Source organism: Protomyctophum parallelum (assembly GCF_964188405.1).
Source record: "Protomyctophum parallelum genome assembly, chromosome: 11".
NCBI classification, from domain to species: domain Eukaryota; kingdom Metazoa; phylum Chordata; class Actinopteri; order Myctophiformes; family Myctophidae; genus Protomyctophum; species Protomyctophum parallelum.
Window position 1 is genome coordinate 882,001 of NC_139707.1, and position 12,525 is coordinate 894,525.

Genomic DNA, 12,525 nt, shown 5'->3' on the forward strand with positions numbered 1-12,525 from the left:
TCTTCTATCCTGAGAGGCTCATCGAAGTCTGCTGCCGACCGACCCTGCGAGCAGCCGAGCACACACACACACACACACACACACACACACACACACACACACATACACACACACACACACACACACACACACACACACACACATACACACACACACACACACACACACACACATACAAGTAAGCACCAGCTGCAGTTATGTCACATGACCAACAGACTCAATCACCGATTGGACCAAAGTTCAACGACATTACCACCACCCTGTGTGTGCCATGCACGCGCACACGCACACACACGCGCGCACACACACACACACACACACACGCGCACACACACACACACACACACACGCACACACACACACACACACACACACACACACACACAAGGCAGTGTGATAACTGTTCTCCTCTCTCCTTCCATCTCTCACCCTCCTCTCTCCTCCAAATCCATCCTCTCTCCACCCCCCCCCCCCCTGCTGTGCTGATCCACACGGTAGAGAGAGAGAGAGAGTAAGCCTATAAAGCTGTGCTAAATAAAGTTACAGAGCAGAAAAAGACCATGAAAAAGTCACAGATAGAAAGAAGAGTCTAGCATTAAACACAATGAAGCAATACAGCAGGACAAACAAAGACCATGAGACAACCTAATGAGCTTACTCTATTACCGCTATCTGGACAACAACAATAGATTTACAAATGCAAGAAAAAAAAAGAAAAAAAAACAGGGGGAGAGAGAAACAGACAGACAGACAGAGCTAGAGACTTATATAAGACAGGGACAAAGAGACAGACACAGAGAGGCAGAAAACAGAGACAGACAGACAGACAGACAGACAGACAGACAGACAGACAGACAGACAGACAGACAGACAGACAGACAGACAGACAGACAGACAGACAGACAGACAGACAGACAGACAGACAGACAGACAGACAGACAGACAGACAGACAGACAGACAGACAGACAGACAGACAGACAGACAGACAGACAGACAGACAGAGCTGTCTTATATAAGACAGGGACAAAAGAGACAGACACAGAGAGGCAGAAAACAGAGACAGAGAGACAGAGAGCGAGGAGCAGGAGGAGACGGATGGATGTGAGAAAACGACAGATAAAGAAGGGGAAAGATAAACGTGCATAGACAACGTTGGGCAGAATAATTAAGTGTTAAACTTAAAGGTTTTATGACATTCATTTTCATTCATTTTTCTTTTTCTTTTTTCTTTTAGGTTTTATGACCTCAATTACACCCAAAAAACCTGAACTTTGAACATTCAGTGGATTTTCTGTGGTCTGAAGTTTTCTTTGGGGTTTTTTGGGCCTTTTGAGCTACAATGAAAACAGGCAACACAGTGAAACAGTGACATCTGCTGGCAAATCCCATTGACATATATGGGATTTGCAGTAAGTGATGTCACTTACTGCCGGCAAATCAGAGCACCTGTTTGAGCCAGAAAACCCCAGATCACAGAAAATCTACTGAATGTTAAAAGTTCATGTTTTTTGGGCGCAATTGAGATTAGAAAACCTAAAAAAAATAAGAACAATTCCAAAACCTTTTTTTTTATGTCACAATCCCTTTAATTGGCTTCCATACTAGTTCCACTGAAACTGTTCTCCTATTTGACAGAAAACAGATTTGAACCAGACATGGGACCAAAAAGCTACAGTGCGCACACACACACACACACACACACACACACACACACACACACACACACACACACACACACACACACACACACACACACACACACACACACACACACACACACACACACACACACACACACACACACACACACACACACACACACACACGGACCGGTAAAGTTAAGACAAATCTTCATTCATCCCCAGAGGGTCAATTCAGTTTCTACTTTCTCGTATCAGCCAGTATCAGAAAACATAGTCCAGACAGAGGAAATGGTTCGACACAGAAAACGTGTAGTCATTGACGCTCAAACATCTTCCTGTGATTGTTCTGACTGTCTGCTACTCTCTGCATCGTCCCACAAACCCCCACCCAGAGGGTAGGGTACCCCCACAGCGCTTTAACCCATTCTGACCAGAGATCAGATTCATACGAGCTTTCCACTGGACACACACTGGTCTGATTATAACCCATTCTGACCTGAGATCAGATTCTAGAAATGTCAGTCGCTCTTCGACTTTTCAAAAATAGCAGATCTACAAGCTCATATCGCGCCACTATTTTTCAATAGCTAAAGCATAACATGATGCTGACACCAAAATGGGTGCCCGGTCAGAATGGGTTAAAAACAGCTAACCTTTGGGTATGTGTTCGTTCCTAGTACTGCTGAATGTACTGTACTGTACCAACCAAATCAACCAACACTAACTAGTGTGGGTGATTTGGACCGATTATATACAACCACACTGAATGTCCACAACGTGGGCAGATTCTGTAGAACAATGTCCGGCAGTTTGTTTTGCACATTCTGACAGTTCAGTAAAATGTCCTAAATGTTGTACCTTCGACTCGCAGGTGTGTTGTTAACAATGCAGCGATTTTAGACCAGCTATGAGACGTTGTTACAGTAGGCACGACGCCGTGCCTAGAACCCACTTAGCTGTTCTAAACTCACTGTAAATAACAGCCCCATGGGCGTTATACTTTGTATAAAACGGCTACACAATATGGATACTTTCTGCTTCCAGTCACTAGTTTAAAGTCTCATTTCTAATGTCATAATATTCTTTTTGGAAAATTATGGTCCCATTTATAAAATAAATGACCATAAAGTCGCGTATGTTCTGAGGGGCGTGGCTACCGTTACAGTCTATGATCGGGAGTCCCCACCCACTCGAGTCAAAATAAAAACCAACGGAGAAGAAGGGGGGAAGTCCCGCCTCGTTGTCTGGGCAGCCAATGGCCAGCTGGGCCCAAACGGAGCCAGCCAATGGCCAGCTGGGCCCAAACGGATCTAGAAAGATGGCGACTTACAGTGCAGGAATAACAGGCTTCATTTTACGTCCATGTTAGACCCGGGGAACGCTTTGTCCATATTTTTTACAGTCTATGATTTCACTGTAAGAAAGTAGTTCCTGATCTATGCACAAACAAGGCAGTTCCTGTCCCCTCTGGAAGCTCCTGAATAATCAACACACCAGTAAACTAGCTGTTGAAAATGTGTTGTTAATCAATATTGAGCAACTACTGTACATGAACTACGTTTTGTTGAAAAAGACCCATGTTATAGACTATAGAGCATTTTACAAGGCAAATAAATGCAGCACTCAATTTTTTTACTTGTAAGCTCTTCCTGGATAAGAGCATCTGCTAAATACCTAATGTGTAGGTTGTGACGTTGGTATGGCGACTGGAAAGGTTGCCATATGAGTTTTCTTTTTCTTTGTCAATTTGTCAGTGTAATCCTGGGCACTACACTCCCTCTGCCAACCTGGGTAGAGCAACGGACTGACATCATGCTTCCTTCAATGCATGAGGAGTCCAAGCTGCTTCTTTTCACCTGACAGGGGAGTTTCCCCGGTTGGACGTAGCGCGTGGAAGGGACACGTTATTCCGACCAGTTCCTTTCCCCTCCATCAGGGGGAGCCAGTATAGAGACCAGGATTACTGCATGTTTTTTTGTGAGGGTACCGACCCTAGGGGACACGGGGAGACCATGCAAACTCCACACAGAAACCCCACCTAGGGTATGGGCACTGATGATTCGGAGGAGAGAACACGCCCCCAGCGCCCACAGCGTCCCCAGCGAGAATCGAACCGAGGACCTTCTAGCTGTGAGGCGACAGCGCTACCGACTGCGCCACCGAATGCTGTGCCCCCAATGCATGCCTCAGGCTGTCGGTCACATGCAATAAACACCAAGGACAATCAGAACAGCATAGTCTACTCTACAGAGAGACCAAAGGGACAATCAGAACAGCGTAGTCTACTCTACAGAGAGACCAAAGGGACAATCAGAACAGCATAGTCTACTCTACAGAGAGACCAAAGGGACAATCAGAACAGCATAGTCTACTCTACAGAGAGACCAACGGGACAATCAGAACAGCATAGTCTACTCTACAGAGAGACCAAAGGGACAATCAGAATAGCATAGTCTACTCTACAGAGAGACCAAAGGGACAATCAGAACAGCATAGTCTACTCTACAGAGAGACCAAAGGGACAATCAGAACAGCATAGTCTACTCTACAGAGAGACCAAAGGGACAATCAGAATAGCATAGTCTACTCTACAGAGAGACCAAAGGGACAATCAGAACAGCATAGTCTACTCTACAGAGAGACCAAAGGGACAATCAGAATAGCATAGTCTACTCTACAGAGAGACCAAAGGGACAATCAGAACAGCATAGTCTACTCTACAGAGAGACCAAAGGGACAATCAGAACAGCATAGTCTACTCTACAGAGAGACCAAAGGGACAATCAGAACAGCATAGTCTACTCTACAGAGAGACCAAAGGGACAATCAGGACAGCATAGTCTACTCTACAGAGAGACCAAAGGGACAATCAGAACAGCATAGTCTACTCTACAGAGAGACCAACACTAGACATATAGCAGCTTTCACCTAACTTCCATTCTTATTCCACGTCAAGGCAACAAACTGATCAATCATTTATGCTGGTGATACTTTCCATATGAATCTTTAACAATGTACACGTGCTGCGTGACGTCAATCAAGCTCGTTCCTGGCGACAACACACCAGGATGGAAAGAAAAAACGTCGGCCTCGACATACCTTGCTTACAAGGACAAGCTGAACTTTGAGGAAAAGGAGCGTTACCTCAACAAAATCAAGGATATTGACGGTCTCGACCCCTATGAACACACTGACTGAACAGAGGATTCCATCTTCTACCACCACTAATGCGACTACATTTAATGCTTGTCCTTGTAAGGTATGTCGAGGCCGACGTTTTTTCTTTCCATCCTGGTGTTGGCTCACTGTGTTGTCGCCAGGAACGAGCTCGTTGAACTCCCTCTGGTGTTTAAAGATTAGAACGCACACGGATGGTCGCCGACTGTAAACAAAGCAGAAAGGCCTGCCAACATGGCGGCCGCTACCACGTGACACATATGTTAACGCCCCCTCCGGGAGATATTGGTAGACCCTATAGGTGAAGAAGGAACAACAAGAAACTTAAAGACAGACAGACAGACAGACAGACAGACAGACAGACAGACAGACAGACAGACAGACAGACAGACAGACAGACAGACAGACAGACAGACAGACAGACAGGTTCTTGCCTTTATATAGTTGACAAATCGTGTGCTGAGTCCCGAGTCTCGATAACCAAACTGTTCCTCCAGGGCCTCCGTAGGGCTCTCCTCGATTAGACGGACTGAGTCTGTGTGGGCGTCCGCTGGAAAGGGGGTCAGATCAACAAAGAATTAACCTCTCATTTAAAAATAGAATCATTTCTTTTTTTAAGGCCACCCTATCTGAGAGGCCATCTGGTAATCAGAAGGTCGTCGGTTTGGCCATCTACCGGTACGCATCAAAGTGTCCTTGAGCAAGACACGGTACCTAAACCCTCATCTACTGTAGCTCCCCACCTGAACAAGACACGGTACCTAAGCCCTCACATACTGTAGCTCCCCACCTGAACAAGACACGGTACCTAAGCCCTCACATACTGTAGCTCCCCACCTGAACAAGACACGGTACCTAACCTCTCACATACTGTAGCTCCCCACCTGAACAAGACACGGTACCTAACCTCTCACATACTGTAGCTCCCCACCTGAACAAGACACGGTACCTAAACCCTCACATACTGTAGCTCCCCACCTGAACAAGACACGGTACCTAAGCCCTCACATACAGTAGCTCCCCACCTGAACAAGACACGGTACCTAACCTCTCACATACTGTAGCTCCCCACCTGAACAAGACACGGTACCTAAGCCCTCACATACTGTAGCTCCCCACCTGAACAAGACACGGTACCTAAACCCTCACATACTGTTAGCTCCCCACCTGAACAAGACACGGTACCTAACCTCTCACATACTGTAGCTCCCCACCTGAACAAGACACGGTACCTAACCTCTCACATACTGTAGCTCCCCACCTGAACAAGACACGGTACCTAAGCCCTCACATACTGTAGCTCCCCACCTGAACAAGACACGGTACCTAACCCCTCATCTACTGTAGCTCCCCACCTGAACAAGACACGGTACCTAAGCCCTCACATACTGTAGCTCCCCACCTGAACAAGACACGGTACCTAACCTCTCACATACTGTAGCTCCCCACCTGAACAAGACACGGTACCTAACCCCTCACATACTGTTAGCTCCCCACCTGAACAAGACACGGTACCTAAACCCTCACATACTGTAGCTCCCCACCTGAACAAGACACGGTACCTAAACCCTCATCTACTGTAGCTCCCCACCTGAACAAGACACGGTACCTAAACCCTCACATACTGTTAGCTCCCCACCTGAACAAGACACGGTACCTAAGCCCTCACATACTGTAGCTCCCCACCTGAACAAGACACGGTACCTAACCTCTCACATACTGTAGCTCCCCACCTGAACAAGACACGGTACCTAAGCCCTCACATACTGTTAGCTCCCCACCTGAGCAAGACACGGTACCTAAGCCCTCACATACTGTAGCTCCCCACCTGAGCAAGACACGGTACCTAAGCCCTCACATACTGTTAGCTCCCCACCTGAACAAGACACGGTGCCTAAGCCCTCACATACTGTTAGCTCCCCACCTGAGCAAGACACGGTACCTAAACCCTCACATACTGTAGCTCCCCACCTGAGCAAGACACGGTACCTAAGCCCTCACATACTGTTAGCTCCCCACCTGAACAAGACACGGTGCCTAAGCCCTCACATACTGTTAGCTCCCCACCTGAGCAAGACACGGTACCTAACCCCTCACATACTGTTAGCTCCCCACCTGAACAAGACACGGTACCTAAGCCCTCACATACTGTAGCTCCCCACCTGAACAAGACACGGTACCTAAGCCCTCACATACTGTAGCTCCCCACCTGAACAAGACACGGTACCTAACCCCTCATCTACTGTTAGCTCCCCACCTGAACAAGACACGGTACCTAAACCCTCACATACTGTAGCTCCCCACCTGAACAAGACACGGTACCTAACCCCTCATCTACTGTTAGCTCCCCACCTGAACAAGACACGGTACCTAACCTCTCACATACTGTAGCTCCCCACCTGAACAAGCCATCATGTTGGCTGAATGTAGAAAAGTATTTTTCCCCCCATGAGACAATACCATACTCCTTTACGGCATTGTTTTGGTACATTATTTTAGCTTTTTTTTAACTCCTTCAGTGCCACCTGGTGGTCACCAGTTTAGGCTCTGAGTGCCAATTCTCCCATTATAAAAAAAGAGAGGGCGTTTTTTAAAAAATGTAAAAAACAAAAATTGTAAAAAAAAAAGAAAAAAAAATATTTTTTATTTTTATTTTTTATTACGTCTTGTCGTCTTTGGCACTCATTGCAAAGACGTCGGGATTACGGGATTACGTCCCTGGCACTTAAACTGTTTTAAGTTAAGTTACACGGAATGGTTTGTTAAACACTAATTCAGTTCAATGCAATGATTTTGGTTTCACCCAGCTGGAGAAAAGATAAGGAGATCACACTGTCTAGTGTTGCACATCAGATAAATCAGAGCTGACAGCGACACTCTGCCCTGCAGGGACCAATGTGTTCTACAATCAGTGTGTTCCACTGCTCTGACCTAATTACCAGAGATTGAGGTGGTCTATTTAGGCTGTGCGTCTGGGGAGAGGGTGGATCCATCACCGATAGGGCCGTCCCACCACAAACACACTCACACAGCCAGCTACTGTAGGACTAGACAAACTGCCACAGCCAGCTACTGTAGGACTAAAGTGATTTCTGGGGCGTATTTTTCCACTGCACAGTGAAATCCTCCTGTTAACCCATTCTGACCTGAGATCAGATTCATACGAGGGTTTCCACTGGACACACACTGGTCTGATTAAAACCCATTCTGACCTGAGATCAGATTCATACGAGGGTTTCCACTGGACACACACTGGTCTGATTAAAACCCATTCTGACCTGAGATCAGATTCTAAAAATGTCAGTCGCTCTTCGATTTTTCAAAAATAGCAGACCTACAAGCTCGTAGCGCGCCACTCGGTGGCGCGCTATGAGCTTGTAGATCTGCTATTTTTCAATAGCTAAAGCATAACATGACGCTGACACCAAAATGGGTTCCCGTTCAGAATGGGTTAATGAAAGTGTACAAACTGGCATTCTGATCACAAACACTCTCTGAGTTGGATACAGTAACACTGAGCATTTTGCTATGCATGCTGTAGTACAGTCAGTGGTTCCCAAACCTTTCAGGCCGAGACCCATTCATTCAGATCTCTCACACTCACACTCCCATGCCGATTAAAATGTTGACCCAGCTGTGTGGTGCCTCCCTGTGCCGACACTAGCTTCCTGATGTGCTCCGTCTTCAACGCGTACGCAGTGCGCACGCACGCACGCACGCACGCACGCACGCACGCACCCACACATTTTCATTAACAAACGTATTTTTGCGTGTATGTTTTAATTGAACGGTCTGTGAGGGGACAAAGGTTTAGCTTTAGTTTTACTGTTTCTTTTTTGTACAAACTACTCGTTTGATCGGGTTCAGCCCAGCTAGGTGACGGGTTGAACCATGGCTAACTCACAACAGTGATAGACAGGGGAACGAACACACACACACACACACACACACACACACACACACACACACACACACACACACACACACACACACACACAGGAAAAGAGGAAACAGGATAGCAAAGATGTGTCCGGAGTGTCTGTCTGTCTGTGTCTATCTGTGTTGAAAATGGGGGGGGGGGGGGGGGGTCTTCTTTTACCAAACCACTCTGTTTGCACAAATCTCTCCATGCACAAATACTGATGCATGCCATAGGAAATACAATGCACTACATTTCATGCATGCAACTCTCCTATAGTATATTTAATCTCTCTCTAACGGGCGCTTTCTCTGATGCGTGCACGGAGGGCAATAAAGCGACAGAGGTAAGCCCGATTTACGCTCTGGTTGTACGGCCTTGTTGTGCGCAGAAGATAGCAGATCCAGATTACATTGGCTATTTTCAGTCCTACGACAGAGCATTCATTACTCAACTCAAGTCCAGTTTAGCCAGAACACGCACGGACGGACGTAATGCATGTATGAGTGATTGAGTGTGTGTGTGTGTGTGTGTGTGTGTGTGTGAGTGTGTGTGAGTGAGTGTGCAAGTATGAGGGTGTGCGTGTGCATGTATTAGTGATTTTGTGATGTGTGAGCAGGCAAGTATTAGGGCGTGCGTGTGCATGTATGAGTGTGTGCACCTGCGTGTATGAGTGAGTGTGTGTATGTATGTGTGTGTATGTGTGTGTGTGTGTGTGTGTGTGTGTGCGCGCCTGTATGAGTGTGCGCCTGTATGAGTGTGTGAGGGTGTGTGTGTGTGTGTGTGTGCTAGGGCTGTCAGAACGAATTTCATAATATGAAAGAAATTCGAATATTAAAAAATATATATATATTCGAAAGCTAAAATTGCCATTCGAATGGAGCTTTTATCATTTATTAATTCTATTTAATATTTTTATTTTGTTTTATGTTATTTTATCCGCTCACTAAATGTATTGAGTAACGAATCTACCGCTGTGATATCTCCCCGGCCGCTTCCACTGCATGTGAAAACGTGCACGTTTACGTCTCGAGCGAATGTGGGCCGGGTTCCGGACCCCGTGGCCTCGCGACCGTAATAGAGACGGCTTAGTGGCCCGGTGATAAATGAGCGGAGACTAGCCAGCTACACGAAGGTGACAGGGACCCCGATTGCAAAGGCTGAGCACGCGGTCAGAAACGTCGAAATGTCTCGAAAATATTTTCGGAGGCTCGATTTTCGTGCGTTCTAGGCCCCGTGACCTCGCGGTACCGCCGCTGACAAGCCCGCGGTTCCGTGGGTCCTGAGCGGGGCGACGAGGGCTACTCCGCATGGTCAAGCCCGTCGCGCAGAACCCAGGCGGTACCCCCGAAAAGTTCCGAAATGTCCGGAGGAGCGGCGGCGCTTAGAGTGACCGCAATGACATGACATAATGTCCGTGGAAACACAAGCATTCGGTGGGTCTCGCGCTAGGCCTGTCGTTTTACGTTTCACGTTCACTGTAAAATGCATTTGCACTATAGACAGACAACAATCTTACCGTGCTGAGTGCACTGTGCTCAATAAAACAGTTTAAACGCTATTTTGTGCCGTGAAAACCATTATTACGTGTGCTGAAAGTACTGCTTTGTCGTTTGGAAGGGGGGGCCCTCTAGTGGACAGAACATGCATCGTATTATATTCTGTGTATTATTATAAGCTAAATATGAGCTAAAATAAACAATGTAAATATTCGAATATTTTCGAAAATTACAAATAATGAAGCAATGAAATTCGAATTGGATTATAGAGGTGAACTGACAGCCCTAGTGTGTGCGCACCTGTATGAGTGTGCGCCTGTATGAGTGTGTGAGGGTGTGTGTGTGTGTGTCAGACCTGTCAGACAGCTGATGTGTTCTGTGGAGTCGTCCTTGCCGAGTCCTTCTTCCTCGGTGATGTTGGACATTGGGACGTTGAGACTCAGGCTGTCCTCGTCTGATGGCTACGCACACACGCATTCACGCACGCACGCACGCACGCACACACACACACACACACACACACACACACACAACCGCAAGAAGAAGAGTTAAGAGCAAATTTCAACACATCAAAGCGCATACGACAGACGTGCATGGACGCACACACAAACACAAAAGTACACACTAATTGTGTCGGTCACGTGACACATGGTTCTTCTCAGTGGGTTGACCAGTGGATCTCAGTTTGCACACAGGCATTGACCATTAAGCATATGCACACACCGCCAGGAAGCCCCTTATCCGCTTCCCCAGAATTCTAACTAAGTTGTTTATTAGCGTTTCTGTGTAAAACCCCAGAGATCAGGCCTTATTCAGGCCCTTTTTTAAATTTGTATTTCTATATTTAAATCCCTGATATACGGTGAACACAGCGCAGAACCCAAACTCTGCAAACTACTTTGACTGCTCACATCCTCGGCTATGGACTAGTAAATTAATAAATAACAAATAAACAAAACAACAAATTAGGGCAGGGACTAATTGCGATTAATTACGATTAATTAACTACAGAAAAATCACCAAGTGTCCGTGTCCTCTTCAGACAATAACACCACCAGACACCGCAGACAGTTCACCAGACTGGGGGAAGCCGCTGAGATCACTTTGCTTGTCCCCGTGGATTGGAAATAGGATTTAAAAGGCTATCCGATGGTAGCGTGGATTACAGCACAGTTGTGTGCAATTATTCAATAAAGAATTATTACCCCTATTACTACAAAAACAATGTTTTATTGCTTAAACTTATGTATTCACTATTCATTGATTCACTAGACTAGTATACCAAAATCCATTTGAAAAAATTGCTTTCTCACTGTTCTCGGGTCAAATAATGATATGCGATTAAAATGCGATTAATCTAGATTAATTAATCTCAAAGCCTCTGATTAATTAGATTATTTTTTTAATCGAGTCCCATCTCTAAAACAAATATAACATCTAGTAAACCTGTCTTCTAAAAGCCACTCTCAGCTCAGGCAGGGATCAAAGGATTTGAATTGGAACATTACGTTTTTCCATTTGCAGAGAGACACAGCTGCAAAAAAAAAAGAAAGAAACCCTAACTAACGTCCAGGCGCCGTTTGAAAGACGCTCAGACTCTGACGAGTCGCCAGATAACGAGCCGCCGTCATTCACGGCGATGGCGTAATCCTCGGGGAAGGACCGAATTGAGGACAAGACAAAAGAAACAATATGAAAGAAGAATGAAATGACAGCCATCTTATCAGTGTCATGATGCATGAAAGCAACGCGGGGATATGAAAGACACAGAGGAGGAGGAGAGAGGAGACCAAAGTGACTGCAGAGAACAAAAGGCTTCGGTAATGGAAAAACTACAAATTAATGATGGCTCACGATTCCATATATCGTTCTTTCTTTTTCAGTGTATAATGTACACAATGGACCCGGACACATGTAAGAGAAAGAAAGCAGGTAACGTTCATCAATTAGCACGGTGAGCGGCATGCACACGCACACACCACGCACACACACACCCACACTCACACACACATCACACACACACACACCACCACACACACACCCACACACACACACACACACAACACACTACCTCGTAGCAGACAGTCTCTTGTCTCCGTTGTCGCTGCCACTCCTGAGTCGTGTCCTGTTTCTTGTGCTGGTCGATGTCCTCGTGCAGCAAAGGACATGGCAAGGTCAGAGGGTCACACAGGGCTATTTGATTGTGTATGTGTGTGTGTGTGCGCGCACGTGTATGTGTGCGCAGAGAGAGAGTGAGTGATGGAGGGAATGAGTAAGTGACACTGG

General features: G+C 46.3%; 1 protein-coding gene across 1 annotated transcript in view; it reads right to left on the reverse strand.

Annotated features, from left to right (window-relative positions):
* lrch1 (leucine-rich repeats and calponin homology (CH) domain containing 1) overlaps window positions 1-12,525 on the reverse strand; it is a gene marked incomplete at both ends in the record, with an annotated part of 209,233 nt that overhangs the window by 60,312 nt on the left and 136,396 nt on the right. Inside the window, 5 exon segments of the mRNA XM_083776022.1 lie at window positions 1-44; window positions 5,256-5,371; window positions 10,595-10,700; window positions 12,310-12,352; window positions 12,354-12,388. The exon segment at window positions 1-44 is cut by the window's left edge and continues 27 nt beyond it. Of these exon segments, the coding sequence (XP_083632148.1) occupies window positions 1-44; window positions 5,256-5,371; window positions 10,595-10,700; window positions 12,310-12,352; window positions 12,354-12,388 (344 nt within the window).